Source organism: Haliotis cracherodii, unplaced genomic scaffold (assembly GCF_022045235.1).
Source record: "Haliotis cracherodii isolate W230 unplaced genomic scaffold, xgHalCrac1.p SCAF_5, whole genome shotgun sequence".
Classification (NCBI taxonomy): Eukaryota; Metazoa; Mollusca; class Gastropoda; order Lepetellida; family Haliotidae; genus Haliotis; species Haliotis cracherodii.
Window position 1 is genome coordinate 29,784,620 of NW_027266308.1, and position 26,613 is coordinate 29,811,232.

At 38.8% G+C, this 26,613-nt stretch overlaps 1 protein-coding gene across 4 annotated transcripts in view; it reads right to left on the reverse strand.

Annotated features, from left to right (window-relative positions):
• The window catches only part of LOC139444402 (1-phosphatidylinositol 4,5-bisphosphate phosphodiesterase beta-4-like), a 108,500-nt gene that overhangs the window by 35,192 nt on the left and 46,695 nt on the right, over positions 1-26,613 (reverse strand). For all 4 annotated transcript variants that reach the window (XM_071225373.1, XM_071225372.1, XM_071225370.1 and 1 more), the window contains exons 5-17: positions 16,644-16,781; positions 15,642-15,721; positions 14,873-14,926; positions 14,416-14,500; positions 13,089-13,189; positions 12,257-12,311; positions 10,349-10,457; positions 9,380-9,590; positions 8,233-8,326; positions 7,596-7,675; positions 4,693-4,777; positions 3,406-3,496; positions 2,488-2,598 (exon numbers count right to left, since the gene is read on the reverse strand). In XM_071225373.1, coding sequence (XP_071081474.1) covers positions 2,488-2,598; positions 3,406-3,496; positions 4,693-4,777; positions 7,596-7,675; positions 8,233-8,326; positions 9,380-9,590; positions 10,349-10,457; positions 12,257-12,311; positions 13,089-13,189; positions 14,416-14,500; positions 14,873-14,926; positions 15,642-15,721; positions 16,644-16,781 — 1,294 coding nt within the window. The remainder of the gene's footprint in view (positions 1-2,487; positions 2,599-3,405; positions 3,497-4,692; positions 4,778-7,595; positions 7,676-8,232; positions 8,327-9,379; positions 9,591-10,348; positions 10,458-12,256; positions 12,312-13,088; positions 13,190-14,415; positions 14,501-14,872; positions 14,927-15,641; positions 15,722-16,643; positions 16,782-26,613) is intronic.

The following is a 26,613-nucleotide window of genomic DNA, read 5'->3' on the forward strand; positions in this document are numbered from 1 at the left end:
CCACCCTACTACTGACCACCCCACTATTGACCATACACCCCACCCCACTATTGACCATACACCAACCCCACCCCACTACTGACCATACACCCCACCCCACTACTAACCACACACCCCACTATTGACCACACCCCACTACTGACCACACACCCCACTATTGACCACACCCTCTACTGACCATACACTCCAACCCACTACTGACCACACACCCCACTATTGACCACACCCCACTACTGACCATACACACCCCACTACTGACCACACCCCACTATTGACCATACACCAACCCCACCCCACTACTGACCATAAACCTACCCCACTACTGACCATACACCCCACCCCACTACTAACCACACACCCCACTATTGACCACACCCCACTACTGACCACACACCCCACTATTGACCACACCCTCTACTGACCATACACTCCAACCCACTACTGACCACACACCCCACTATTGACCACACCCCACTACTGACCATACACACCCCACTACTGACCACACCCCACTATTGACCATACACCAACCCCACCCCACTACTGACCATAAACCTACCCCACTACTGACCATACACCCCACCCCACTATTGACCACACCCCACTACTGACCACAAGCCTCACTATTGACCACCCAACCCACTACTGACATCAACCCCACAACTGACAACACATCCCACCACTGCCCCACTCTAGTATTGACCACACATCCGAACAAACCATACACAATACTGTTTACCATTATACCCTACCCCACTACTGACTATACACCCTACTATGATTGACTAGTAATATCCATACAGAACAAAGAAAAGTGTTTACTGTATCTTCAAGGAGATCATTTCAGCCTCAGCATATTCCAATGGTCTATTACAACAAGAGGTAAAATTTTGGTGGACCCATTCTGCCTCAATCCCTCAGTGCAACACATCACTTAGCCTAGGGTAACATTTACACCAGGCAATAACTATAACCCACACACATGACTCACAGTAGCTAAAACCATGTACACTGTTCATAATTTGGTTGCCCATGAATGCCCAAATATTCTTCTGTACACAACATGAACTATAAATATGCACACAGTCACGCATCAAAATGAAGAGTAAACACAGGAAAATATGAGATGCACTAGGCACTAGCTACAACTGTAAACATCAAAGTGGTACAAAAACTACAGAATTTGTGTTCAAGTATGTTATGTGCAGTGTATGTATAAACTTGAGTATGTTGCTGAGTTTTCATAAACTTTCCATTTCCATGTTTATGTGAAAGACTCCCATCAATTGTTTACAAGAAACCTCTGGGAAACAGTGATATCAACTGGATATCTAACAATACATACTTCTAAAATAACAAAAAACAATCTGTTTCTGTTTCAAACTATAATCCGATACAAAATCACACACAGAAGTTTCACAAAGAAGCCTAATTTCTCTCAAACTTTAACTACCATAAATGGCTTGACTGCCTGTCCACTGTTTGGTTCCCATGTCCAGTATGGGTTCAATGATAATTGGACAAAACACAGGACAACTCCAATGATTCATCTGATGAAGGGACCCATGAAGATCCGGGTTAAAATAGGTGTTTGTTAGAATAGGTGCTTGCCTCAACAGGCGACTATGCTTGTCGTAAGAGGTGACTAACGGGAACGGGTGGTCAGGCTAACTGACTTGGTTGATGCATATCATTCCCAATCATATCATATCCCAATTGCATAGATCAATGCTCATGATATCAATCACTGCATTGTCTGGTCCAGACAGGATTATTTACAGACCGCTGTCATATAGCTGGAATATTGCTGAGTGCTGTGTTAAACAACAAACAAAACATCTGATGAAGGGTGCAAGAAGCAGCCCTGAATGTTGTGTAGATACAATAAAGAAGTTGTTATCCATAATATTCCGTTTTCAGTCCGCAGATTAACGAATGCATTAACAACTTGCTTGCACTGCTTATCAGCCTGATCAAGGAACAAAACAGACATAATGTCACTGTTTCTCATGGAATGGTTAAAGTATGTTCTCAAAAACTACATAACAAAATGCCAACTGAAGCAAAAAGGCAAAATCATAAACACATGCAACTATGCATATCAATGCATCATGCAAACAAACTGACACAAATTGATATTTATCTAATTAATTTCCAACACAAAGTTGCACAAATCTGCTTCATTAAGCATTCACACACCACAACAAGTCCAACACCACATGTTCCAAAAAGTAATGCCTAGTAATGGCAAGACAAGAGACGGTGCCTTCAGAGTCAAATTCCAACTAAACAAGAAATTACTTAAAACTACAATGAAACAAAACATTCACAACAACTTTGACATCCTGAGCAAGTACTTTCCAAGTAAATCTCACACCACATCATCTTTACTTTAGGGGATCAGAAACATTTGGGAAATCTTTTTGCATCAGATCCATTTTAGAGATACCGGTACTGTGCTAGTTAGTTGCCTGAAGTGTGTCTCACCGTTGAGGGGACCCTCCTCTCCATCAACATTGGCAGGAACAACCTCGGGGTCTTCAGCTTCAATGTCTTCATTTATGCCCATATATCCTTTCTGGAACAATTCTAGTTGCCCTGAAATCACATCAGTTATTTATCAATATGAGATAAGACATTTCAGATATAAATAAACACTGCATCATTAAGGAGACTAGCTTCTCACCATGTGATCAAGGACTTTAAGGACAAACCTCATTTATTATTCATCATATATAAGGAGGCATCACAATGCTTCATGCATTGAAATGGTATGAAAAGGCAAGACAAAATAACTATGCTAACCTTGGGAAATTGTCTGAACAATACAATGTAACAACTTCACGTCCACTTCAGAACAGTCAGTTGGTCGACTCACTCTTACTAAGTAAGAAATGGCAATATTCCAGCCATATCCAAGCAGCCTGTCTAAATTTGCGGCAACCCAGTGACTGACAGCATGAGTCACATTTCATGACATCAGAGCTTCTGATACACTATCAGTCAGGCATGTTATTTTCACAAGACCCTCAACAGTCAGCTCTTACGACAACCATATGATTCTGGGGACCTATTCCACCTCTGAACATATCCCCGGAGAAAATATTTGATTAAGTCAAAGTTCATGGACTCTTTAGTAAGCAATATTACAGTTATATCACAGCTGCCTGTAAATAATGGTAGATATTATGGACAATGTCCCTCACCATTGGGGTATATAACATGCAATCAACCATGTCACCAAGTTTGACGACCCAAGTCGCTTCTTACAACAAGCATGGGTTACTTTGGACCAATTTTATCCTAGAATCCCCATTGAGTGCAAATATCTGAAGAACATAGAAGTAAGTCATGACCTATCTGTCACTGGAACCCAAATCCCACACAAGTGCCCATGAAGCTTACGTTTCTCCACTTCCGGTTTCAACCTCTTGTTTTTGATGAGGATCTTCTTTTTGAGCTGGTTTGGTGCAGGCAGTGGGACACTTGGTTCCAGCTGGAGCAGGAGTAAGTTAGTGAGTAAAGAGTAATAGTCACATTGGCAGTATTTCAGCCATATCGTGGCTATCAAAAGTTATACATAATATATACATTTATACATGGACTTAATGCCGCTTCAAACAATATTTCAGTGATGGGGCATATCAGCATAATGTACAAGGAAAGTCTAATGTGGCTCAGATCATAGCTGTACCACTTTGCTGAAACCTACAAACCTGGGTATAGTGCTGAAACATATATCATGAGGTGTATCTGAAAGGGCAGTGGTACAGACAACAAGTCAGTCAAGCCATCCTTCCCCAGAGCGAAGAGAGGATGAGCCATGCATACAACTTGTTTATTTCAGTTATTGCAATTCTTTGTTCATAAATGTGCAGTGTTATGTGTCCACTACGACTGCTGTTGCTGTACTGGACATTTTCACTATGTGGCAGAGCAGTGTTATGCTCGTAATTATAGTGAGGGAGTGAGTGAGTGAGTGAGTGAGTGAGTATGGTTTTACGCTGCTTTTAGCAATATTCCAGCAATATCACGGCGGGGGACACCAGAAATGGGCTTCACACATTGTACCCATGTCGGGAATCGAACCCTGGTCTTCGGCGTGACGAGCGAACGCTTTAACCACTAGGCTACCCGACCGCCAACTCTCGTAATTATAAGATGATTGGACAAAGTTACCAGGAACCAAGATGCCATCATACACATCAGTCACATTTGGTGACTGTCACAAAAGCTGGATCAACCCTTGCAAACAAACTGACCACATTAGACACAGGAATTAGGTGAGAAGCAATATACTGTTCATTGTGAGCTTCATTATATACTGTTACATGTCATTGTTTTCGTTCAGGTGCAGTGAACCTGACATGACAATATACTCCAATATGTCCAAATAAAAAAGTGTCACTGTATTAATGCCAGCAATAGTCTTGTAATAGCCTCAGGATAACAATAATATTAGACAAACCGAACTGGAATTGTAGGCTTGAGCCATTTGCATCCGTGGTAGTCATATTCCAGAAACTGGCATTTAGAAGCTATATTATCAGAGAAGACATGATTCACTTATTGATTTTAATTCTTTCAATGCTATGCTGCTGTGGAAGTCAATCCTGTCTTCAATGAAGCATGTGTTATAATCCCTCACTTTCTCTGCATTATAGACACTGTCAGCTGCATTGATAAACTTACTGGGACTGACTCCAAGGGCTTTTTCAGTAAATACTCTCCAAGAATCTCCTCACAGTATTTAGCCATTTTGAATTGTTGGAGTTTGCTGAAAAGAAATCCCTAACACATTAAGATGAATAAATCAATGCAATTTTTTTTATAATCCTTCTACCATGAACTTCAATCATATCTTTGACGGTTTGACGAATAGTCTTTGATTCTCACATGCAGCACATCCTATTGGGGACCTAAACTGTGTCCTTAAAAATCTTGTGATTAACAGCAATTAGAGTTGTACAGTGAACACAAGAACCTACCAGCAGACAAGTCTGTTCTATATATGTATCTCTCATCTATCTTGCTAACATGCTTTACAAATTAAGAAATAATTTGTCTAAAATGAGACACTTCCAAATTTTGCAATAGATCAGCTCCTCAATTTCCCTTTAGTATCTAGAATTTAGTTTATTAAGACTTACAAATTTACAATAAATTATATACATGTATTATAATTCTAATCAGATCTCACACTATGCATTTCATCCTTCTTCTTCGATCCTGGTGTGGAAACGATCCAAAAACAAGTTTTCAGCTTCTAAAAACATCTCACCCAAACACATTCCAGCCGTAGCCTTGGTTACCATCACCAACGGTCTGTGCAACTCATGCATCTCGTGCTGCCTGATCACGTTACATCCCAGCTTACTCATTTTCTCTCTCAGAACATACAGGCTGTTATAACTGTGATGCAGGGATGGCCGGGTGGATGTTTTGCGTGTGAGATAGGATAAGTATTATTACTATAGAATTTATTGCAAATATTCAAATTTTTAAACAAGATTTCGCACTATGCATTTATCCCACGCTTGGTAGGTGTGGCACAGATGCCCAAGCCTGAAAAAGATCTCAACCATGAGACATAAATGAGGAAGCAGGTCCTAAACCATGATCCAATGTGGCGATCATCACATCATCTTGGGTCGTCAAAAACGAGAACCCGTGTATGTGTTGCTTCAAAAAACCCTCTGTGCTTCTAGGAATTACTTAACATGAGGTCAGGTAACTGATGTATTCCTTGTCTTCATGCAGGACGGCGATCTAACAAACAACTGTGTAACATTGAACTAAGGGACACCTGTTTGGCCACAAGTTATAACCCACCCCAAGAGAAAGCAAATCCCTCACGCATACATCCGACAGACATAAGACAGAACAGCTTGGCATCACAGTAATTGAATACGCCAGAACAAGAGAAAGGAAAATAATCGACAACTCAGCCCGCATAGGAGAAAGAGCAAATCATCCTGTGAAGTTCTTCAGGTCTGCCCCCCCCCCCACATAGGCTCTAAAACGTAAGGCGGAGCATCTTGGCAACTCTTTTTTCGTTTCATAAAACTATCAATCACTGGGTAGAGTGATACATTTTCTAGATCGTCTGTGCCTAAAATAGATGAGAGCTAAGGGATTCTGAATAAACTGTCCAGCTGTCCAGTGAGTTTGCACTTTGCAATAAAGTCCCATCATAGGCCTTGGAAGACATTGCCATGGCACTCTTGAATTGAACCTTGTTGACATCAAGGACACAGAGTTTGTTGACACATGCTGCAGTAGCTAATGCCAACAGAAGGACTGTCTTGAGCATGTAATGATGTAAGACAACATTCAGATCCCAAGCTGGTGGCCAGAATCAAGATGATTGGTCTGTTAATCTGGACGATCTAATCAAGGCTTGAAGTTCCACTACTATGGAAATCTTCTTATCCATGGTCAAGGCAATCACAGAGTTGATTGCTGCCATGTAAGTAGCAAGTGTAGATCCTTTCAGCATCCTTGATGACCTCAAGCACTGAAGGTATTCCACTATCTTTTGAGATGTGCCTCAGCAATAGATCAAGTCATTCTTCTAAAACAATCTCTGGTAATCAAAGGTTTCTGAAATGTGCCAAATGCAAAGATTTCCTTTTTTGTTGACAGATGTAGCTGGCTTGAGTTGGTGTGGCTGAGGTAGTAGGTCTGTCTGTAGAAGTAGATGATGATGTCATCACTCTGCAGTGGCTTTTGGCTGGCCAGAAGGGTGCAACCAAAAGTAGATTAAGTCGTTTGGTGTCTGAGATCTTTTGCGACATCCGTTGACTGTTGTATCTGGTTGTGAACAGTAGGTTTCTGGTTTCCGGTAGATCTGGCAAATCCTCTGAAATATCTCCAGATTGAGTTGCCACTCCATCGGGGATGGTTGAATGAGTAGTGATAGAGCATCCTCAGAATGTGCCTGGCTCGAACTTGAATGTAAAGTCTAACCGTTATAAGAACTGGATGGTCGTGCATAGAAGCGATGGGCATTGCGTCGATCCCATCTTGTTGATGTACAACACAACTGATGTGTTGTCTGATTAAACCATCAGTCAGGGTACTCGTAGGACTTCCTCCCAATGTGTTATCACTAACACCACCACTTTAAACTTCAAATTGTTGATGTGTAGATTTTGTTCATCTGCAGACCAATACCCTGCCACACGCAGTAAGTTATGGTTGGTGTGAACAGCATAAAAAAGACTCAATCGCAGACGTTCCACTCCTGAAGCCACCAATGAAGATGATGGTGTAATGAGTCAGATCCTAGCGCAGGTGTAGTGGGTTATTGGTCTGTCAGTTTGGGAGGGGCGTCCGATCTCACCACCATAAGTGTTTGGGTGAAGTGTTTGTGAAGGTGGAAACTTGTTTTAGCATAGCTTCCAAAGCAGGATCGAGGGAGAGGATGAAATGCATAGTTTGAGAATATGATAAGTTGTAAATATACATATTTACATCAAATTAACTTGAGTCAACGTTACTACAAAGCATGCTAATCTGGAACATATGACTTTGATTCCACTTCAATGTCAGGTATTTTAATAGCTAAAATTGTTCCAACTATTCCCACTCACCTGCAATGATTCTCAAAGGATAGGATGACTGGATATTCTGATGTTACAAAAGCTGTTTCTTTAATTGCTTGAATCACATCCTGTAATAGGAATTGTAAGGTCAAATAACTCCAAACCCACTGGCACAATATAAAGTCCTAAGATTAGGAAATAAACAATGCATCAATATATGGTTATAGTCACAATACAGAAGACGAAACCAATTTGAAGACAAGATAGAAATACAACACTTAAGTGATAAACACATTGTGTTAGCCAGTTTTAAATTACCATTTTTGTTTGTATGTTGTTGTATTCTGCACAGTGATGATGTAAATAATGAAATCTGGACCAGACAATCAAATGATTTACCGGTATATTGTGAGCAATGACCCAGACTCTCAGAGTACGATGAGATGCAACCAATCAAGTTAACAAGTCTGACCACCCAATTTTAGTTTGTTATAACCATAGGTCGTTATAAGCATATACACAGTTTATATACAACAATTGGCCTGGACCAAAAGTAATTTTGTTAGTTTGTCATTAGTTTGTCATATGCATGTTTGTTATAAACATAGTTTAATGTATGTGGAAACATTGTTTCTGAAGTTGAAATTAATGTGTCACTGTATGTAGAAATGTGACTTGACTTTACCTTGAAGAGGATGTCAGTACACATGGCCTTGCCGTGAGTGATGATTGGCTCCTGGTCTTCATTGCGGCCATCCCAACAGTCAAGCTCCACACACCTGTACAACACCAACACACATGAGTCAGTGAGTGAATGAGTTTGGTTTTTCACTACTATGAACAGTATTTCAGTTATATCAGAGAGTGTCAGCTTGATGTGAGAGGAAAGTGCTGCAGATGTTTACTACATGGAACCCATGAGCATGATATGGTGTTGAAAAACCTAGAAACATAATCCACACCACTCTGAGAATCATAAACACATATTCCATAGTAAAGATCATATTCCCGAGACAAGAGTGTCCGCTAACCTATATCAAAGTCTACTTTTCACCCATTCCATTTCAAGTCTGCTTTTATTTGCTTATATTGATAGTCCACTCATCGGAAGTTTAACAAAATCAACACCTGGGTTCTGAAAATGTGTTTGCTGTAATGCCCACAGCCTGTCAAATTTGTGCTTGGTTCAAAGTTTTCAATCAACTCACCGAAGTACTTTTATACATCTGAGTGCAAACTTCATTGTTTTTTAACTGAAACAACTGAACGCTTATTGCAATGACTGAGACACAGTGCTATTTTTAGACAACCCCCGCTGTGCATTTTAATGTTAGCCCAATGTGCAGTGTTATTTGATACTGTGTAGTCTGTTATTGTAAGAGTGATATTTTTCGTTAACTGATCGACCAAGTTGTCTGCTATTGTAGGTGTCTTTGTGATGCCATTGGAAATAAAAACAAAGATCTGATTGGATATTACGTTTTCATCACAAAGGATACAACTTGTGTTCTACACAGAGGGGTGCCACGATGGAGCCAAGAAAAGAAGGCTTGAAATGGCAAGGTTGAAAACTAGATTTTCAAATAGTCTACTGGACATGTCAGGAAGACGAGTAAAGATAGGCATCATATTACACCAGACTTTTCATAGTCTTGCTCATGAATTAGGGATTTCATTTATACTGAATTCATTAAATCATGCTGGTACTAAAGATTTTGGCCAAAGTAATTGTTATTCTGAAGAACTCCATCATCTATAGTTTTAATCACTAGAACCAAGAGAATGACCCCTGACTTGTATACCAAATTTTGAACAATGAAAATGGTACTGACCTGCAACCTGCAAGCAGCACCTGGCGATACATCTCGACTGACGACCGGCCACCAAACTGTCTACCTGTCAGGTATGTGTTGTGGGATGAGTTGATGAAGTAGTGAGCCAGTGGCTGGTCCATCTCCAGGTAGATATCTAGTCTGTCCAGGAACACAGGTGCATTCTCATCCGACATCAGATACCGACAGAATCCATCCAAGCTCATCATCTCTGTGACAACAAATTGTGAACAGTGAACAAAGTTTAACATCCCTTTAACACAAGCTGATTTTGATGGAAGTTAGAATAGTTTTACAGCAGATGAGAAGGATATGTTATTTCAGCTTCACATGTACAAATTGAAAAACAACTAACAGACAGCCGTGTGTGCCCGTCCAAACAGCCTACAAGATCTATATGACACTTAATACATTGCAAACTTAATAAAAGGACTATGTCCAGCTAGAAATAGCTCCAGCTGGAGAGGTAAAAGTACATTTTTAAGCAGAATTTTATCTTAATTCAGTTTCAAGTGTTGTACAATTTAAAACGACACAATTTAGTCTAGACAAGTTTAGTTTCATGTGTTGTACAATTTCAAATGACGGAATTACTAGCATGTTGAGTGACACCCTAGTTAGTAGTATCTCAGGTATATCCGAGTGACATTCATGGCTACTTTGATCTGGATAAGTCAAACCTGTGGTTCCTAATGTGAGTATCATTCCACCCAATCGGAATACTACAACATGTGATTGATATAATCTCAGATTTCTCCCTACATAATTCATACTCTCCTGCAATTTCGGCAAACTGATGCCCATGTTCAGTTACTTAAGGCTTTTAACTCTCAAAGTCACTGCAAGTTCTGTTCCAAATTCAATTGAGTGCAGTTAAATCTACAGGAAACCTAGCTCTACCTTGAAAACACAGTATGTTTATCTCCTAAATCCACACATTTTCCACATGGTGTTATTCCTTGTGCTTACCCTTTCCACCGTTATCTTCATTTGGCTCATATGCCTTTATGATGTTTATCACCCGATTCTGATTGTAAAATGGGAACAGGATCTCATTAAGACGAGGGTCTCTCTGACGCTGCAAACATTAAAGAAACATATTGCAGTTATAATCACAAATCATCCTTTTAGCTGTACCTAACTGACATACCGTTTAACATGTTTCTTGTCTCTTTACCTTTTAATGAGAATTGAAAGGATTCTGGTGATTTTGATTCTAGTAAGTACAAATTAATTAAGTAAATTATCATTAGTGTTGCTGACAGATGTAGAAAGAAACAGACCCAGAAGACTCTGCAGCTCACCTGACAACTTTTACAACATTTGCAACATTAAATCATAAATATAAAAGGGTAAACAAGAATATGAAAAAGAAGTCTCTGCATAAGACATCCCTTATCCTCCCGAGGCAAGGGAGTTAACTGACCATTAAAGTCCAGTTTCCACTCTTGCCAACTAGACTGGAATTTCGGAGTTATGGTCTGGTTGGACTAACAAGCCCAAGCATAGTCCAATCAAAATCGCATTTCAAAGTCTAGATCAGGCTTTTAAACTGATGTGCAGATTTGAATTGATTGCAGGATTTGCAAAGGATGTTTACCGTCAACTGGGCATCAACAGAAACTTTCCAAATGTTTTTAATCAATGTGCGAGGTAAGACCCGTTTTATTACAAAACAGGTCTTGATTATCGATCTTGACTGGGTGCCCCCATTTTGTTTGAAGCAAATGCAAGAGGTATGAGAGATGGAATTTGATTGGTCAATAGGAGGGACATAGAAGGGACATAACTCATAATAGCCACTGGTGGCACTATGTTCGAGCCACAACTTCCAGCCTAGTTCAGGAAGGGTGGAAACTGGACTTTTCTGGTCAGTTTACTTCCTGGTCTCGGGAAGATGGACATTCCCTACTCATGTACAATAAATTCAAACATGGAGTAAGTTATTGAGTTGGTATTAACACTGCTTTGAACATTATTCCAGTTATATCCGAGTGTGCCAGCTTACTGTTGGAGGAAAGCCCAATAGGACGCAGGTCTCAGACAATCCAAACATGGATATGGACAGGCACCAGACAATGCGCCATGACAAAAGCTGATTAGAATTCTCTCTTCAAGTGAGATCAGCATAGAGCTGAACAGTATTTCTTGCTTTATAACATGCCATTAACTTCCCACATCTCCCAGCTGATCTGGTGTTTGAGTCTACCAGTCTTCATTCAACAGAATGTGCAGCTTCAATTTCAATGATGATGCAAGAATTACCTCCTCGGTGCAGCAGTGTGGCGCATGGTTTCAATATTTAAAAGCTCTTAAATTTCCTACCCTAAACATATCACACACAAAAATTTGTCAAGATGCTCCACTTGCAGCAGTACAAAAAACTGTTTTAGTCTACTAGTCTTATAATGATAAAATGACAAATTTATACTAGTCTGTTTTATACCTTAACTACTGGGCAGTTTGGCAAGGACTATGGGACTAATGCCAATTTCTAATGCTGACTTGCTGGTATATTTACATCTGAACTGACTTTCTGTGAACAGCCCTTTATTTCCACGATTGGAATTAAGACAAGTCAATACTAACAATATGGAGACTAAGCATAGCTGGGAGTATAAGTTTGCGAATTTTGACCTGTAGAGTCTTAAGATCTTAACATTAGATGCATCCCTAAACAGAAGACTAGCAGTGATCATTATTTGATACCACTATTTAGATACTGGTGGCATACAGATGTGAAATATCTTCATAACACTGTATTAATCTGGACTTTTACTTCACAGTTGTACTATCACCATGGTAACAAGTAGGCAACAAAAGAAATTCGTTTGTTTGCTTCACATGTATTCGGCAGTTGTCAAGTGAAGGACTTACCTCATTGAAAAAATCTATCAGTTGATTTACAGTAAGGAAAGGTTTATTCTGTGTTCTGAAACAAATCAAGCATTGTTTGTGGCATTAAAAACATGTTGTCATACATAACAAAACTTGTGACCAGCAAGCAAACTCTTTTCTACATTTCCTAACAAAACCTAACCCTGGGTAAGCCATAAAACATAACACGGTTTCAAATCAGTTTTTCATCAGACAAATTCAATTTTGTCAATGATATGGAAGAATGTCCTATCAAATCCAGAAAATATCCTAATGTTATTTGTCTCCAGCAAAATCACAGATAGCTTTCTCATAATTCATGGACGATCTGTTCCTTAAGCATGTTAAGATTTAATGTTCATTAATTCCAAAGAGACAATCTTTAGCTACTCTCACACGAGCTGTAGTTTACAGTTGGCATCTTTAGCCACTTGTCCGAGGTGAGGTGAAATGGGGTTTAACGTTGCATCCAAGATTATTGCACTTATATAGCGACGTTCCACTTGTCCGAAGTCAGGAGTCTAGCAAAAACATTTCCGGTCTTGACTTGTCCATATGATAAGGTTAAAATCTACTGGAAATACTTCCGAAAGACAAGCTAGGCAAGTTTTTGGCACAGACTGAGTTTTTAGTGTGTGAGTGAGTGAGTATGGTTTTACGCAGCTTTTAGCAATATTCAAGCAGTATCACGGCGGGGGACACCAGAAATGAGCTTCACACATTGTGCCCATGTCGGGAATTGAACCCGGGTCTTCGGCGTGACAAGCGAACGCTTTAACCACTACGCTACCCGATCACCCCTACTGAGTTATTAATTTCATGTCCAACTCACAGTTCTCGGAAGAGTTCCTCTATATCACTCCTTGGACAGATCTTGTGGTACAGCTCATAGAACTTGTCAAAAGTAAATGCAGACGGCTCAATTTCATCAAGCTGAAAATAACAAAGACATGGAAGATGCAATGACTTGTTCAAAGAAAAGACGGACAACATCAATGAAGCAAGTATGTAAAACTGGTATCCCTAGCCAAAACAGCTTGCCACGAAATAGCAGCAGGATTTCAGATAGGGTTCATTTTCTAGCACACTGACTGATTGTATTTCAAAATGTCCAAAGATGTTTTTCAAATTTTGCAATGACATATGCATATTAATCGCCAGTAGTGCTGTACACAAGAAAGTTTTAACATATAAATGGTAATCCTTTAGTAGTTGGGCATTGACCAATAATGATATAAGCCACTACCATCAGGAATAGAGAGTAAGTTAAAAAAGGAAACATTGAGAGTCTCTGATCGTGGAAGTTTACTACTTTGGTGAAACGAGTGAATATAGGTATGATGCTGACCAACCAGTGAACATTGGTATGATGCTGACCTACCAGTGAACATGGGTACGAAGCTGACCAATCAGTGAACATGGGTATGATGCTGACCAACCATTGAACATGGGTATGATGCTGACCAACGAGTGAATATAGGTATGATGCTGACCAACCAGTAAACATGGGTGCGATGCTGACCAATCAGTGAACATGGGTACGATGCTGACCAATCAGTGAACATGGGTATGATGCTGACCAACGAGTGAATATAGGTATGATGCTTACCAATCAGTGAACATGGGTACGATGCTGACCAATCAGTGAACATGGGTACGATGCTGACCAACCAGTGAATATAGGTATGATGCTTACCAATCAGTGAACATGGGTACGATGCTGACCAATCAGTGAACATGGGTATGATGCTGACCAACGAGTGAATATAGGTATGATGCTTACCAATCAGTGAACATGGGTACGATGCTGACCAATCAGTGAACATGGGTATGATGCTGACCAATCAGTGAACATGGGTATGATGCTGACCAATCAGTGAACATGGGTATGATGCTGACCAACGAGTGAATATAGGTATTATACTGGCAAACCAAAGATTTTAATTTGACCATTTTGGGATTCACAGTCCAGACGTATAGATGCTGATGCATTGGAACCCATTTGGACACCTTTTTTATGATAAAAATCATCCGTATAACAGAATATCTGGACATCTGAATCTGACTTGAGTTACCTCTCAGAAAGTGGGATCTCACTGAACAACAATGGCATGCACACGTGCACAGCAACTCAATTTCCCACTGCATATCCTACTCACCTTGCCACAAGGTAGACTCAACTCTTTCAAACATTGCATAATCATCTTTTCTTGTGTTTTGCCTGAAGCAAATGTCCGGGTTATACTGTGGGAGAAAAATTTTTTTATCATAAAGAATGCCACACACAATATGATGGTGAGTGAACAAATTGTTCAAACATCAATTCCTTATAATTGGGTCACTAATTACATAGATCTGTTACCCAAAATGTCTGTGCGTAGTCCAAATATAGGCAGAAGATTATGGAGCAAAGGCCCCTTTTAGCACCATTCCAGCAATGATTATGATGGTGGACTTCACACAAGTATGGGTTTAACACATTGTAACCATGTAGTGAATTGAACCTGGTCTTTGATGTCACAGGCGAATGCTTAAAGCACAAGGTTACCTCACTATAGGCTTTAGAAGATCAAACGAGGAAACATAGAAATCAAGGATCATCACTCAACAACTGACCTGCGCACTGGGATGTTGCCACTTGGGTTCACCATAAAGCAGAGTTTCATCCAGCTGAAAACAACAAGGTCACAAGCTCAAGGAAAACAATTTCTTTTCCCATCTCACAACTAATGATAAAACATAGGCAGACAAAGGAACACAAGCATAAAATACCCATATCCCCTACCAATGTTCTGTTGAGTGCAAGACTCAAGCCCCAGACCACAAAAGCCAGTGGAACTTTTTCTAAAGAGTCAATGAGACTGAATCAAAAACTTATTAATATGCTAATAGGTGATAGGAACCATCTCACCAAGAAGATCCATTGAAGCAGTGGTTACCATCAGATATACTGGGATATTCCCTTTGTTTCGATGGAATTAATATCTAAGTCTGACTTGTTATGCAAACCAAATTTATTTTGAAAAATCCTTAATAGCAAAGAGCATCATATTTATAACATTGGACAGACTTCTTTTTTTGTCAAGTGCATCATATTCTTACATTGAGCAATGAACTGCTTAGCTGGGCAAGTGTTCACTGACTTGATATCATGTGACTGTTACTGAATAGATTCTCTATTTAAACTGGCATTGCGAGATGGCGAGGTAGGGTTTAGGTTGGTTGGTTGTTTGATGTTTAACGCCGCACTCAGCAATATTCCAGCTATATGACCGTGATCTGTAAATAACCGACCAGTCTGGACCAGACAATTGAGTGATGAATATCATGAGCATCGATCTCTCCACAGGATACTGCTAACATGGTGAGTGACAAGAATACTCACTGTTTTTTGAGCTGTGTCATGGGGCACACATTGTTGGCCTTTGTGTTGAGAGTTATCTGTCTTAGTCCCTCGAACCATATCTACAAGAAATAAAAACAAAATACACTTGTGATGTTTGCAAGTACTTGAAATAACGAAAGTACCGAAATCCCTTCACCACCATTTCCCCAAATATGAACAGGTAATATACTTCCAATCTGAAAAGATAACTTCCACTTTGAACTAATGGCTCAAGTCGCAAGATTGGAACGCTGACCTTAACCTTTGACTTTTTTTAGCAAAAAACCTGAACTCTGACCTTGACCTTTGACTACTCTTTTTACCAAAAGGGTCCAGTCATAGAGAAGTTTAATGAGAGGTGCATCAATACCATTATAGAAAGTATAGCCTAAACATTGTGAGATTACTCATGAGATCTCATGACCTTGACCTTTTCATGACTTGCCCCAAAGAATCCCTCACGGCCATTTGGAGGAAACCATTTAACATCAATAATCTCAGTGTAGTAGGCCTTTGAAAAATCAGACAGCAGCATTCAAACTCCAATAGAACCTTAAAAAAGCAGTCATGTTTTATGGCTGCTAATAACATTTGAACAAATATGCAACTATCGGGATGTATCATAATGCCATATGTCAACATCGAGTTAAAAATATGATGGCTAAACACAGTTCAGAAGCACTTCAGATTATCGTATTTGTAGACAGCTGGTCTTCTGGTCACACCAACATGACAGATCTTACTTCATCCTTTCAATGCCATGGATGTCTGCTGTGGCCAATGTGCTTAATCAATAACTATGATGAAGAGAAACACGGACCACTCCACAAAGCAATCATGCTCTTTGACAAGTGTTTTGTTTGCTTCAAAATTGGTAGTTTATTTTCTAAAATAAAGGTCAAACACTGCGCTTGACACACCTAGATTCAAATTCGACCTAAGTGGAGTGTGAGAAATGACAGGCAAGGAAAACTGTGCTGGTAAATAACATGACACTGGTACCTTTGCTATATCCTGTGACTGTGCTATCATAGGTGTATAGCTGATGTTGACAAGATCCAGGCCACTGCATACTGTCACCGTGCGAGACTCAAGGTTTCCTGAGCCTTTCTGCTCAATTTCTAAGAGCAGCTTTGGATCCTGAAATGAAATTCATATAAGTAGAACATGGTTACAACAAATGCAGATTTATTGTACAAACGGTTACAACAAAGTATTTCAAAAGTCCCAACTGGTTTACTTACTATATTATCGAACAAAATTAATGCAAGTTACAAATTCTGTATAAAAAATTAATAGCTATAGCAAACTGATTTTTCAGTCCATGTACTCATAATAAAACTCAATATATTCTTACGTTAGTAACAAACTCAATCAGCGTCAGTCATCATCAGCGTTGAATCAAACATCATACACGTAATAATTCAATTACCACTACAGCACAGATTAGTGAACCTCGATTAGTGTCTCTTCCTATCAGGGACGAGTCAATACTCACACCAATCTGAAGCGTATCAACAATGTCACAGCTTATCTCTGCAGCCCTCACATATGTTGCTAACATTAATCAGTTTCAATCTTGATCACTAAAACTATTCCTCAATTATCAACAGACATCTAACACCTGCACATGTTAATTACAAGCGATGTCAAACAACCTAACGTAGCAAGTCAACTGGGTTTTTAAAAAGCGGCGCTGAGATGAACGGAAGGTGATGTCACCAGTTTCTCTGGTGTGTGAAATAAAACTGCTAACATGACTGTGTACTGAATTGAATGCTTCACTATAGGTTTTTACAGATTGTCAAGGCTAGCTGAACTTTAGCACATGTTCAATTTGAATGGTTATTTAGAGTTCTTTAAAAAAATACACACCATATACATACTAGATAATAAATGAAATGCATATGAATCGTGGGGTGATCCAAAATGGCGGACAAGGTTTTTCTTCAGAAATAACAAATTTCACCATTCCCTTGGAGTTCGGCCATAACCATGTTTCACTGTCTGTACAACACACATTCATTGTTAGACTTCAAGGATGATTCTGGGGTCCTTACGGTTTACTGCAACAGTATTAGAATCTAGGTATCCCCTCAACTGTTAACTTTTCAAATTTGAATTCCCCAAAATTCATGTCAGAACCATCAATTGTTAACTCTTAAAATTAGGGTCATAACAAAAGACCCTGGACTTCCATTTTGAAGTTCATAGAGTGGGTGTGTATGTGTGCACATTTGCATATGGAGGATTTATACACATATACCAGTGTATAAATTTCCCCAAATTTAAGTTAGACCCATCAATTGTTAACTCTTAAAATTAGGGTCATAACAAAAGACCCAGGACTTCCATTTTGAAGTTCATAGTGTGGGTGTGTATGTGTGCACACATCTGCACATGGAAGAACCAGTCCACTGAGATACCATGCCACAATTTAACATGCATACCCTACTCATACAAAGTACACTGACACTGAGCAGTCTTTTTTCATCTTATTAATGCCAAGCACCAGGCAGGGTAACAACAAGTACCAGCTGTTAATGCCTTTTGGTATGAAGCAGCCAGATCGAACCACCAATTTTCCACTCACAGAGCAGATGACCTGTCCACTATACCATGGAGGCAATCTTGCCTCCTATACTTCCATAGCAATAGGGTGCTAGGGTGAAATAGCAAGAGTGTTTATAAGATCCTCAAATCAAATGAGTGTACTAACTCAAAATCTTCTTTAATAATTCTATTGCTACAAAAAATTATCCAATAATATCTTCTCAATCCTCTTATACCAAAAAAAAGGAGGTCAGATCATCACTTATAACATGCTAAAAAAACACACCCTCTTTCATATTCTTTCAAGTTCAATGCCTTTCTTTTGACATAAACTTACCAAATTTGTCATAAAGATAAATCCCTTAAAGTGTGAATGAAGTTCATGTGTTCTTAAAAGGTGATGACTTTAGAATGAGCAGCTATTCACAAACTGATAGATTCATGCTATGGCAGCTTAACAATGCCATGTGCAGTTCATTAAATGGTAGACTCTAATTAAAAGTTCAGTGTATGCCTATCCGGCCTTGAGGAAATAAATTCCAACCAAACCTTAAAAATGCAGTCCTGTTTTCAGGGATGCTACAATCTGAACAAATATTCAGTTATAGGGATGCATTAAAAAATGCCACATGTCAACATCCAAGTTTGAAATGAAGGCTAAAAACAGTTCAGAAGCACTTCAGATTATCATGTTTGTTGACAGCTGGTCTTCTGGTCACACCTACATGATTGATCTTACTCCATCATATCAAAGGCCATGAATCTCTGCTGTGGCCAATTTGATCAATCAATAACTATGATGAAGAGACATATGGACCATTCCTCAAAGCCATCTTGGTCTTTGACAAGTGTTTTGTCTGTTCCAAAATTGGTACTTTATTTTCTGAACTGAAGGCCAAACTCCACCTTGATGATGTCAACAAGCACAGTTTTTGCACTGACACATCTAGATTCAAATTCAACCTAAGTGGAGTGTGGAAAATTATAGTCAAGGAAAATAACAGCCATAAAAGTCTCCTGGTAAATAACATGACAATGGTTCTTGAAACGTGGTGGTTAATTTCCAGAATGACAAAAGAAAGAGAGCAGCTCTTCATAAACTGATAGATCAGTTCTGTGTCATCATAACATTCCAAAGTTAAGCATATATTTGTGAAACTGGTAAATGAAAACGATGGCAACTGCAAATCATCAAAACGGCGGTCTCCAATTAAATGTGCAGTGTATGCTGATCTTGACGTGCGGGAAACAGCCACTAAGGAACCGAGACGTAGCCTGGAACATCAACATTTAACTTCCCCATCCCAATCCCATGGTACACAAAAAGGAATCTACTGGCTCTGATTCAAGTTAACCCTGTCATTCAATGCCACAAAATTGACAGCACTGCATAATAACAGACTCTGAAAGTTATCAAATAGAGAAGGCACACAAGTCCTAATCACACTAATTTGATGAAAGAGTGGGAAATATTTTTCAAAGGAGACTTTGGGGCTCTTAGATGAGAAAACTCCTGGCAACAGCCCAATCAATTACAGTAATAGCCAGTAGTTGATTGCCTACAATTCTTGTGAACTACAGACAGATTGACCGCTGCAATGCTGTGGGCAGAAGGACTGGCCTGCCTGCTACTGTTACTTGTTTGGGCACCCATTTTGGTTGATACATTCTTACTGGTAACCATGGTAGCCATAGTAACCATGACCCACTGATTAAATGAAAATTTATATGAAATTAATAGAATTGCATAAACAATAGTTGATTTTATGTACAGCATCAATTACTTTCCTCTTCATAAATCTTCTACTGTAGATAAGGTTAGATGCAGTAGATCCTGCACTGTTAAGGGACATAACTCTGCTGAACACATCTAACTACTGTGCACCATCAACAATTGACTCAATCATACATCTAAGATTATCTGATGAGAAATGTGTTTTTCTTTGTCTAGTAGACTTTTCAGACTCATCAGTGCATGACTTTTCCAAACATTAAAAAACTAACACACGATTCTGAGTACAATATTGACACCCTCATGTCAGGGCATCAACCTACAGAGGTAAGAGGTCACCATCCTGGGGGGATTTAGGGGGTAAAATCCTTGATGACTTACGGGCATTCACTCGTATTAAATGTGCATCAACCCCTCAAGAAGAATCAATGCTGTTGGTCAGGTCAGCGTATTCTCAGCGATAACCCATCACTGCGAAGACTGGCGACCTCATAGTATTACTGCTTGCTTGGCCTGGATCAATAATATAGACAGTGCCACCATATTCATGTTGTATTTGTCGACCCATCTAAAATCAACTACAATCTCTTACTTGATCAGCTGGTGAATCACCAAGCAGTCATGCAGGGCTCTTGTTCCCTGAAACAGCGACTGAGGTGCCAAGATCAAAGATATGGATTTTCATCACAATGACAATGGGCAGGTCATGGATGCTTCACATCAAGATCAACAGATGGGATCTAAACACATTATTGTTCACATTATGGTGGCATAGGTTGTCCATTAGGGCCACGTTTTTCTGACAGTTTCCAATATCCCCAAGCTGTCTGTAGAAATCAGGCAGGCCCATATTTCAATTTGTTGTCTTCAATATCTGTTACATAAATATTCGAAAAAAGCACTCCAGAATTTACGTAAGTCAATATCTGTGATCAATATAAATAATTATACTCTTTACTGTCATCTAGAATCACACTGAGTATGTATGGTTTTACACCTCTTCCAGCTCAATATTCCAGCAATATCAAAATTGACACCATTAATGGCCTATACATTTTCTCCCCTATGGGGAACTGAACCAGAGACTTTGGCGTGGCAAGTGTATGCAATCACCAGTAGGATGGTTTCAATCAGGAAATTATAAATAATAGGTTTGATCAATATATTTTTCCATTTGTGGCTATTTGAAATATATTTTCTGAAGTATTCTATCCTTGGAATGAAGAAAAAATGCCAGCTTGCTATCCTTCAGCAAATCATCTATAACTGTCCACAAGTCTGCATAACTTCATCCCAATGTATTATCAAATATGGACAAATCAATGACAGTGCTGCAGTCTGATAAAAGGGGCATAAAAATATGAAAGTCTTTAGTGGAATCCATTGATAGTTCAGTGATAGTCTCACTAGGCCTAAATTCTGAAATAATCATGCAAGACATTTACCCATAAGCATCCCATTCCATTAACTTCTGCCACGCCAGGCTATAGTCATGATCCCTAAATCAGAGAACTTGAATCAAAACCCATAATTTATAACCACCAACATCAAGTGTTTGAGCACTGAAGTTTGTGTCATGGCTGCATCAGAGCAGTTAAAAGTTATGGACCTTGTCAAGGTTTCAAATGTATTTTTGATCTTTCAACAAAGCATCAGAATACTTTGAAAATAGTTCTTATTGCTTTGCACTGTGTATGTATGAGTGTTATTTTCTCCTCTGACAAAAGAGAGCCAATTTGCTTTCTCTCTCACAAAAGGTTGTGACAAATTGTGGATAAATTTATTTGTACATATATACCCCCAAAGATGAAAAAGTGAATATATTTGATAATTCTAAGATTGTGTCAGTAACAATGTAAACAGGATAACCAAAACATAAGCATGATATCCTTTACTGATCCTAAAAGAAAGAGTTGTACCAGGTTGTATCAGAACTTCAATGACTATGATATGATAAAAGGGTTCATAAACGTAGCCAAATGGCTAATGATACTCAAACATCCACTAAGTTAATGGCTCATTACAGTCTGTAAGGACCAAACTATATCCAAAGCTGATTGACCATGATTTTGGGTAGATTTCACATCAGATAAATCTTAACTCTGATACCTATAAACAAACCATTTCGATAAATCTAACATTACTCAATAATACAGTTATGTGTACACTACTTTCTTGATCCATGTAGTGTTGTGCAACCATAGACATCCCAATGCAAGTGTGTTTTGGGATGGTAAATATCCTGTATTGGGAATGAACATAAAATATCTTCTACCCTGAGGGTCAGTTTTCGGTAAGGATACATACAAAAACTAGAAAGGTGTTTGCATTACATGCAAAAACAGAAGCAGACCCATCCCACCATGAATGCCCCCAAACTTTCCTATCAGAAACATGTCTCATGAACCATTTTGACTTTTCCACATCAGGTGACGGATGACACATCACCACATGACGCTACCTGGATAGAGTAACTCAACATGATGCAATGATACCTTAATAATTTGACCTATAAATGACCTTGACATGATATGGGGGTCACTTCAAAGTTGATGTAATTGAGGTCATGCCTATAAGATCATGTATACCAAGTGTTGTCAAATTACTATCAATACTTATGTCCAACTAACACTGAATGACCTTGATCTCCAAGGACATGCAAGCTAGCTAGAACAATACTTTTTGTGAACTTAGCTGGTGCTACAATGTCTCCATATCAAGCTGCCAATATGTTCTCAGTGGAACTTTAACGAGTCATTTCATGAGCAAATTACCTTCAATGTGGCTATGACGTTTGACCAAGCCATGACACATGACAGGTATTCTGTTATTTATTGAGATATTCATCAGTCATTTGAAAATACTTAGAATAGATTTCTCAAGAATTAATCCATAATTTTGAAATTTGAACAGTGTCATTAAATTCAAACGACCTATCATTATGTCAGAAATTCCCTTTACAGGGGGCTGCTTAATTGAGCTGTCGTATCACCTGGTATCTTCAGCAACTCATGCTTGCTGTAAAAGGCGACAATGCTTGTCATAAGAGGCGACTAATGGGATTGGGTGGTCAGGCTCGCTTACTTGGTCATCATATCCCAATTGCAAAGATTGATGATGTTAAGATGTTAATCACTGGATTGTCTGCTCCACTTGTTATTTACAGACCACCGTCATACAGCTAGAAAATTGCTTAGTGCAGGGTTAAACAACAAACAAACAACATTTATTTATTGTTATCTCAAAACCTTTAACAAAGAAAACCACAAGAACAAGACAGTTTTAAATGAAGGGATGGATATTAAATGAAACTGTTTGTCGGTGCGTCCTCATCTATCACGTTTTTGTGTTTTGCCATGCTTAGAGGTGGCGCTATGCTACTTATGCCATTATTGGAGGTAACTCTATTAGTTCCGGGCGGTCGGGTAGCCTGGTGGTTAAAGCGTTCCCTCGTCACGCCAAAGACAAGGGTTCGATTCCCGACATGGATACAATGTGTGAAGCCCATTTCTGGTGTCCCCCGCTGTGATATTGCTGGAATATTGCTAAAAGCGGCGTAAAACCATACTCACTCACTCACTATTAGTTCCTGTTCTCTTTATAGTGCATAGTGACTCACAAACCGACGATTTAAGTATCGTGTGCACCTAAATATCGATGATATTGTAGGTGTCAGGGAATCGTTACATTCCTACTGCTTAACAAACTTTTCCATTATTCTCGACACTGGTCCTACATGAATACATGTATACACTTCTTCCTTTAACTAGTTTCTTATCAACATGGAAAGGATTTTGTCGCTTAATGTATAGACAAGAGATTTTGGGAAGCTGTACATTAATATTGAGAAATGTTCCACATGCACACATACACATACAAATGCTGAGCACGATGAGGTAACACAAATACACTCTAAACCTACACTCTTCATTTCATTTGAGTAAATCAACATTATTTGTGTAGAGACTTTAACCAACTTGAATCTTAATCGTAGGTGCATCAAAAAACACATGTTTAAATCATGAACTTCAACTGACATATTGATTTTGAAGGGTCATATTGTCATCGAAAAGGTATTTTAATTCATTTCTGATCCCAAATCGATGTCTTTCAGATATGTTGTTTAAATCCTTATTTACACAACAATGCCTACCCTATTGACCTACAACATCACACCCTGAACGCTCATTTGTCTTCTTGCACCGACCAAACAATCCATTCCTCTCTTTCCCAGGCTGTAGCTGTACGGATGAGTGCATGTACACAACACATCTGTCTCTGACTTGGTATTGACGGCTGGGGCTTAATGTATGCCCCAATTTGCTCTATAACCATTCCACCACATATCTCCCGACAACCTTTGGGTCAGTGTGACTTTTCACTTTGAAACTCCAGCAAATGATGATGCTCTGCTGCATCTCAACATTAAAGGATGTCTGTGCTCTGGGGTCCCATCACAAGCCAAAGTTTAGACGATGTGATAAGTGCCTTGTGTCACTCTGAGACAATCTCTTTCTTTTATTACGGTAATTATTACTGCTGCAGTGATATACATAAAAAAAGTTTAGTTTCAGGGACTGAATCAGTGTCAGTGGGTGAGTTAGGTTTCACCAGAGTATAAAATTCCCCAAACTTTCAGTCAGACAACCAGACTGGCGACTTTGCAAAGTTACCAGACCAGATACAATTTTGCCAGTCGAGAACTTCCAAGACTAACAAACAGGGTTTCCCCTGACGCCGAATTCTTGCGTATATGACTCTCAATTAAGGAAACATACGTCCAGAAATAAATGACTGCGTCATGACTGACGCAATTTCAAAATATCTATGTTGTTGTTTACCAGCTTTGGAATGAAAATAATACAACTACTCACCTGAACTTAATTTATAAACATTTTCTGAAGACAATATTTGCAAACATCTTAAATTTTACGTCTGGTTTTTAATTAATTGTCGTTTTTAGAAGTAACATAACTTCGCATAACACCACTGCCATGGGCTAATTTGCATAGCCTGTCACATGACCAGACTTTTCTCTTGTTTTAAAACAAACGCTAAAATCAGAACAGCCCGGGGCTTTACATATTGTTTTGCATAATTATATAGATATGCTACTAAAACTGTGCGACTGTGAGGTACACGACAAAATATATATAGGTGAACGTAACTTTCACACTCCGTGTGGCTTCGATGATAGCATGTGATGTAAACAAAGGAAAACTCCTCAAATGGACAAGGTTTTTCATGTTTCGGCATATTTTCTCACTAAAAGTTAACCATGACATATGTTTATCTAGATGTGTAGACTCGTAAAAAATAAAACAGAAGAAAATATTATCATTGTTGCGGTGAATAATGTGATTTGGCGCGGTCACAGTATGTGGTTAAGCGGAACCTATGGAACGGGGTAAACGGAAGTTGTAAGTATCGTTTTGGCCGAAATTTAGGTGAACATTATTGAACGAAATTTTAAATAAAATTAATAAAATAGATGACAAACATAAGGTCAGATATACAGAGAACACATTTTTATTACCAGATAGTGTAACAACAGGATTAACTTGCGTAATTCAATTCGGATTTGTTATGCTATTTCCGATGACGGATCATGACAGCCTGAAATGAGACTGAAGAAAAGTCTGTGCGTATTATACACGAGAGATATTTTTTTCAGGATTTAATTGCCCATAATGAAGGATGTGTATTATACACGAATACGAAATGTAAAGCTTTGGTCGTGTTTGTTGTTGCTAATAAACTGTATTCAACCAGAAAATATTACGAGTGTTCACAATTCTTCAGTTCAACTTCACTGTTGATAGATAATACAAGATAACTAGATAAAACATGTAAATGAGTTAGTGGTATTAAATTATAATCTGACATGAAATGTATTTTAATATCCATCCATGATTAAAAATTATGTCTCACAGTTGAGACTGATGTTATTTATTCATCCTGTATTAGTGTCACTGTAATTGTTTCAAGTAATTAAAGATAAAACCAACAAACTTTGTTTTTCATTCATATATCCTTTATTTCTCTGTAGTACAATCAGCTTAGAACATTAATTAGCACTAGTTAACTTAAACTAAAGACATATTATATTTAAAAGATACTTAACTTTAAGTGTAACATTAACAGTGAACACTTTAAATTTAATTAATCATACAATAAAACATTTGACTCTCAAAAAATATTTTTGACTCCCAAAAATTCATAGGCTGAGTCAAGGTGACTCTCAGATATTGGAGTCTAAGGGGAACCCTGCTAGTGAGTGAGTGAGTATGGTTTTACGCCGTTTTTAGCAATATTCCAGCAATATCACGGCGGGGGTCACCAGAAATGGGCTTCACACATTGTACCCATGTCGGGAATCAAACCCGGGTCTTCGGCGTGACAAGCGAACGCTTTAACCACTAGGCTACCCGACCGCCCCGGAACCCTGCTAACAAACAAAAGTAACAAAATGGCAAAAATAAGAATACTATTGTTTAATGTTAGTTCTCAGAACTATGCGGAAATGACTGAATGATGCGTTAAACGTTTACAGTTAATTTACATTGAATTAAAGCTAAAATGCTTAGGTAATTTGGGGAATACTATATCAGCCTGACCATCGGGCTCATAACTTTTGGATTGTTGGACAGGCGGGTATTTTAAACACAGGGTTCTACACCATTTCAA